Source organism: Myotis brandtii, unplaced genomic scaffold (genome assembly GCF_000412655.1).
Source record: "Myotis brandtii unplaced genomic scaffold, ASM41265v1 scaffold4, whole genome shotgun sequence".
NCBI classification, from domain to species: domain Eukaryota; kingdom Metazoa; phylum Chordata; class Mammalia; order Chiroptera; family Vespertilionidae; genus Myotis; species Myotis brandtii.
In genome coordinates this window covers 4,135,002-4,141,230 of record NW_005365371.1, presented here as the reverse complement: position 1 = coordinate 4,141,230, position 6,229 = coordinate 4,135,002, and the positions used below count along the sequence as shown (strand labels likewise).

General features: G+C 40.5%; 1 protein-coding gene across 2 annotated transcripts; it reads left to right on the top strand.

Annotated features, from left to right (window-relative positions):
• On the top strand, window positions 1-5,198 carry CEP19 (centrosomal protein 19kDa). Of its 2 annotated transcripts, none has more exons than XM_005873166.2 (3): window positions 1-44; window positions 3,487-3,680; window positions 4,558-5,198. In XM_005873166.2, the coding sequence occupies exons 2-3, from the start codon at window positions 3,545-3,547 to the stop codon at window positions 4,917-4,919; spliced, it is 498 nt and encodes a 165-aa protein (XP_005873228.1). In that variant the 5' UTR covers window positions 1-44; window positions 3,487-3,544; the 3' UTR covers window positions 4,920-5,198. The 2 variants fall into 2 exon arrangements, with proteins under 2 accessions (XP_005873228.1, XP_005873229.1); XM_005873167.2 differs by lacking the exon at window positions 1-44 and adding an exon at window positions 2,656-2,698.
• Window positions 5,199-6,229: the final 1,031 nt, after the last annotated feature.

The following is a 6,229-nucleotide window of genomic DNA, read 5'->3' as shown; positions in this document are numbered from 1 at the left end:
GCGAAGCCGGCGCGCCCGGTGTCGGCCTCCACCTCCAGGTCCAGGTATGTGGATTCGGGCCGCCTTGCGGACAGTTCACCCCGTGGTCACCCTGCGGGACCCTGGCCGTGGCCTTTCTGCAGCGCCAGCTCCGCCCGGCCTCCACGTCCAGGTCAGGGCTGCTCTGTGCACTGCGGTTGGGCGGAAACAACCCCTCACGAAGGTTTTAGTTGCTGGCCGGCATCAGAGGCACTTGCTGTGCTTCTCTAAGGGTAAAAAAGTCGGCCTTTCACTACTGGGGACGTGAGTCGGGAGACGATCGTCTACCTGTTGGCAAAATCCGCACCCTTTTCGGTGTGGGGGAGGCGTGGCTGGGTTGGGGCAGTCCCTGGTCCCTGGTCCCTGGTCCCTGGTCCCTGGGGGAAGTATGACTGTCGGGAGGCAGGGGTGGGCACAGGCGTCCGTCTGACCTCACGAGGTGGGTTGAATGCGTGAGTAGACCGAGAGGGCATCCCTGGCCGGTTGGGGCAGAATAGGGGCTTCGGGATGGATGTCTCAAAGAGGAAAGATGTCAGAAGATAATAAAACTGAAAAGAGCAGTATCCGTACACCATTCAGAACTATGGAGACAGATTTGGGAAGAAACACTTGAAGGAATTGGAGCGGGAAAGGGAAAGTAGTTATAAGCCTCGTAGAATTATTTTATATTTTAGACAGAATACAAACATTACTTTAGTAAAAAATAAAAGTTAAATTTTAAAAATAGGTGTTTTTTTTTTTACTAAACTGTATTATTATTTTAAATATATTTTTATTGATTTCAGAGAGGAAGGGAGAGGGAGAGAGAGAGAGAAACATCAAGGATGGGAATCATTGATCGGCTGCCTCCTGCATGTCCCCTACTGGGGATCAGGCCCACAGCCCGGGGATGAGTCCTTGACCAGAATGGAACATGGGATCCTTTAGTCCGCAGGCCGATGCTCTATCCACTGAGCCAAACCAGCTAGGGCTAAACTATTATTGAGTATCTATTGCATGCGTCCTTCACGAGTACAGCTATTTACTTGACTGTGTGGAATTTATATTGTGCTCAGTAGGATCTCCTAGAAAGTTTACTAATACACCAAATTTTAGTGAGGTGAACTGAGAATAGTATTTGTTAGAAGAAGAAGAAGGGGAGAAGGAAGGAATGGGGTGGGATCATTGCATTAGGTCAGGGGCAGACCACAGAAAATTGAAAAAGCTTTATATATTATTAATTTTCTCAGAGTAAAAGTTCTTACATCTCACAATAAAGGGTGGATAAGAGAGATTTTGATATATCCTTAGAACAAACATTTGGCAGTAATATTATAAAAGTTAGCATTTTGATAGAACATTTAACGACAAAATCACATAGGTTGTTAAATTTAAATGGCGACATCCTGTACCTCCTGAAAGTTTTTACAGTCTAGAAGCCTGATCAAAAAAGTAGACCCACCCAGCTACTGTAGTTTAAAAAAATAAAACTGTATGCCTAAAACCGTATGCCTAGAAAAAAGACTGGAAGGAATTAAGGGTGACTATTTTTTATGTTTCTTCCTCCCCATGTCCCACCTTCACCTCCAGTTTTCTACAGTGAACATGTATTAAATAACTCTGTGCCTGTAGAGATTTGCTGACAGAACTGAGTTTATGAAGATATCATTACTTGTCCAACTGAGTGGTTCAGTGGTTGAGCATTGACCTATGAACCAGATCATCATTGATTCCCTGTCAGGGCACATGCCCGGGTTGTGGGCTCCATCCCCTGTGGGGGGCATGCAGGAAGCAGCCAATCAATGATTTTCTCTCATCATTAATGTTTCTATCTCTCCCTCTTCGTTCCGCTCTGAAATCAATAAAAATATCTTTAAAAAATAAAAAGATATCATTACTCTATGCTGATTTACTTCTAGATTCCTTGATATTTTCAAAATTTCCTGGGAATAATATAGTCACATCTAAAGCAGTCCTTATAATTAAGTGTACTTTGGCATTGGGGGCAGGGGAAGGAAGAAAGTATTAACCTAAAAAATAGCTGCGTTTCTTGTAACTGAAAAAAAAAAATGTAATGAGACAAATACGTTTAACTAAAAGTCATATAAACTTTATTGCCTTGTATATGTATAGGCTGATTCTGCATTGGCTCTGACTTTTTTGTTTTTTAAATCCTCACCCGAGGATATTTTTCCATTTTATATGAAACATTAATGATGAGAGAGAATCATTGATTGGCTGCCTCCTGAACGCCCCACACTGGGGATCGAGCCTGCAACCTAGGTATGTGCCCTTGGCCGGAATTGAACCTGGGACCCTTCAGTCCACAGTCTGACACTCTATCCACTGAGCCAAACCGGCTAGGGCTTTCCATTGTTTTTTTAGAGAGAGGGAAAGACAGAGAGCAATATCTATATGAGAGAAACACATCAATTAGTTGCCTTTAGTACGCGCCCCCGACCAGGGAGGAGCCTGCAACCGAGGTACGTGTCCTTGACCGGAATTGAACCCCGGACCCTTCAGTCAGCAGGCCTATGCTTTATCCACTGAGCCAAACCTGCTAGGGTGGCTCTGCCTTTTTAAAAAATATGTTTTTATTGATTTCAGAGGATGAGAAAGAGAGAATCAACAATGATGAGAAAGAATCATCCATCAACTGCCGCCTGCATGCCCTCTACTGGGGATCAAGGCCGAAACCCAGGCATGTACCCTGACCTGGAATTGAACTATGACCTCCTGGTTCATGGGCCGACAGTCAACCACTGAGCCACACTGGCTAGGTGGCTTTGCCTTTTTGGTCAGACTTCTGGACTGTAAAAACTTTCAGGATGTACAGGGGCTTATTTTAATACATTGAATTAAACAAGTATGTACAGGATGCCTACTATATTCCAGGTATTGTGCTGGGATATTGTGGTAATCAGTGGAAATGTTCCCTGTCCTCATGGAGCATATGGAAGAGAAGGGAAGATAAATGATTAAATAAGTAATTACAAAAAAAAAAACTCAATGAGTAAAATGACTAGGAAAGTACAAGGGAAACAGATCTGGTCTGGTGAACCTCTCAAAACATAATGATTAAGATTTTAAAAAAACTCTTAGTACCTTGACATAGACTTAGTGCCTTGTATATACTTGTTTAATTGTTAAATAAAAAAGATCCTATAAGTCAGTTTTGGGGCTGACTCATGGGTTCATATATAATCTTTGATTAAAAGTACAGTACAGTAAGAGAGCCAAACTGAACTGCATTTCAAGCTCATGTGTGAACATACCTATACCCCTCAATGAATCAGGGATCCAACAGACTAAGGCTAACCCAGGGCCAAACTAAACTTTCAGGGTAACGCTCAAAATATTGAGATTGATAGGCTGAACATGTATCTATAGAACTGATCTAAATCTGAACTAGAGCCAGATCTGCTGGGGAGGAGAGAGAGGGAAGAGTGTGATTAATCCAACACTTAATTTTTTTCCCCTCTTTTGCAGGAAGTCATTATGTGACTAACACATTTTCAGATTTCCTCTCATTTACCCTGAAGTGTATATGAGAATGACGTGCACTGCCAAGAAATGTGGAATTAGGCTTCAGCCTCCAGCTATTATCCTAATCTATGAGAATGAAATGAAAGGGAAAAGTCGCCAGCGCATCATGCCTGTCCGAAACTTTTCAAAATTTTCAGGTAACTCATGTTTTATTTACTTATTTTACTTATTTAAAATATATTTTTATTGATTTCAGAGAGGAAGGGAGAAGGAGAGAGACATAGAAACATCAATGATGAGAGAGAATCATTGATCTGTTGCCTCCTGCACACCCCACACTGGGGACCGAGCCCACAACCCAGGCATATGCCCTGACGGAATCAAGCCAGCGACCTCTTGGTTCCTGGGTCGAAGGTCAACCACTGAGCCACACCGGCCAAGCTCAGGTACCTCATGTTTTATCTCACCTCCCATCTTAAATACTCCCTAAATCACTGAATAAGAGCAATTTGAGTTTTATGTAATGGTCTGACAGGGCATTCAGAGTTAAACAGACCTGGGTTCAAATCATGTCTCTCGGTAGATATGTGACCCTGGCTAAATGACTTCCTCTCAGTGAGCTTCAGTTTTCTCATCTGAAAAAGGAAATTGATAATCCCCGCCCTTTCAGAATTGCTGTGTAGGTTAACTGAGATAGCATTATTCAATAATATTAATTTCCTTCTCTCCCTCCAAATGTGTTTTTTACTTATAGTCTCCACATTTTCTTAGTACCAGTACTAATATCTAAAGCTGTAATACTACTTTTTCTTCTCCAACATTTTCTCCAGTTGAAAGTGTTTACATCTTCTCAACATGATTTTAAGTTAAGAAAATTAAAAAAAAAAAATCCCTCTTCTTCTACCACCTCAAAGCTCGATATAAAGAAATAGTTCTGCAGAATGATTTGTTCCAAACAAACCACTTAGCTATTTGGCTATAATGGCAGATAATGCTGGCAGTAGTTTGTGGTGCACCAATAGCTTGTGGTGTATAGGTTTTGTGTGGTGTATAGTTTTGTTTCTTCCTTCCTAGATTGCAACAGAGCTGCTGAACAATTAAAGAATAATCCACGACACAAGAGTTACCTGGAACAAGTGTCCCTGAGACAGCTTGAGAAATTATTCTGTTTTTTACGAGGTAACTTGCGGGGGCAGAGTTTGGCAGAAACAATGGAACAGATTCAACGGGAAACAACCATTGATCCTGAGGAAGACCTGAACAAGCTAGATGACAAGGAGCTTGCCAAAAGGAAGAGCATCATGGATGAACTTTTTGAGAAAAATCAGAAGAAGAAGGATGATCCAAATTTTGTTTATGACATAGAAGTAGAGTTCCCACAGGATGAACAACTGCTGTCCTGTGGCTGGGACACAGAGTCAGCTGACGAGTTCTGATATCAAAAACAAAAATTTACTGGGCTAGCAGAAACTCCATGTTCATACAGAGATTGTAGATTAGTCCTAGAAAAATCTGTGAAGAACACTAAATGTACACATCAGGTCATATTTGGATTGACCGTGTTACTTTTCAAAAACAGGACATGTAGGTGCATTGACCCATACACAAAAAAAGACTTCGGGTTTGATTCCTGGTCAGGGCACATACTAAGGTTGGTGGTTTGATCCCCGATTGGGGCACATACAGGAGGCAACCGATTGATGTTAGAGTCTCTCTCACATCAATGTTTCTCTCCTCTCCTCTCTCTAAACATATCCTTGGGTGAAGATTAAAAAATTTTTTTTTCAAAAAGGAGACATATGTAATACCCTTTGTAATACTTTAAGCAATAAAAAAATAAAATAAAATAAATTTTTTTCATTGAGGCACAGTAAGCAAATTATAGTTTGATAAGACTGGAGGCCATATACAGTTACTAGGGGATTATTCTGTATGCATTATGTCTTATATTTAACTCTGTTTTATAAGTATTTAATTCTAGAGTAGAGTGCCCCTGCACAATGTGCTGCAGCTACAGTTCATGTCATTTGAGGGACAACAGGAGAATTCTGCCCCTCAGATATCAGGAAATATACACCAAAGACATTCTGAAACCCTGAACCTTTTCCCATAAAAAAAGAGGTTTGTTTGTAAAATGGGGACTCTACCCATAATAAATGAACAATAGGTACTGCCAGTTTAGGCCTATTCATGAATTTGGATCTACAAAGAGGAAATTTTTGTTGGCAAGGTTATATGTATACAGATAATATTTCTTATTATTTAATTGATAGAAATCCTGTGTTTTCTGCAAGGAACTTAATACTCATTAAATAAAACTGTAAACATTATTCATTCTTTCTACCTGTCCATTTCTACTCTTTACCATTAAAAGCCTCATTAAAGGGATTATCCGTATGGCGATATCACCAGGGACAAGATGGTCATGACTCGTGTATATTTGCCATAGGTAGCAAAAGAATTTTCAGAATTGGAGATTCTTTCATATCTACATAGTATTCTGTTGCATAGATATAGATGAAATATTTCAAAAGTTGACCTTAGGTTGCGTTCCCCTTTCACTATACAAACAATGCCACAGCAAATAACCTTGTACATTCTCTATTTTACACATGTGCATGACTATAAATAATGTATAGAGGGGACTTGCTGGGTATGTGCATTCTAAATTTTAATATATTACTGTTTTCCTCTGAAGAGATTTGGTCACTCATTCATTCATTCATTCATTCATTCAGTAAGCACT

Coding starts and splice junctions, on each gene's coding strand:
- CEP19 (XM_005873166.2), top strand. CDS start 3,545: ATGAGAATGACGTGCACTGCCAAGAAATGTGGAATTAGGCTTCAGCCT. Junction 3,681..4,557: donor AAACTTTTCAAAATTTTCAG/GTAACTCATGTT, acceptor CTTCCTTCCTAG/ATTGCAACAGAGCTGCTGAA.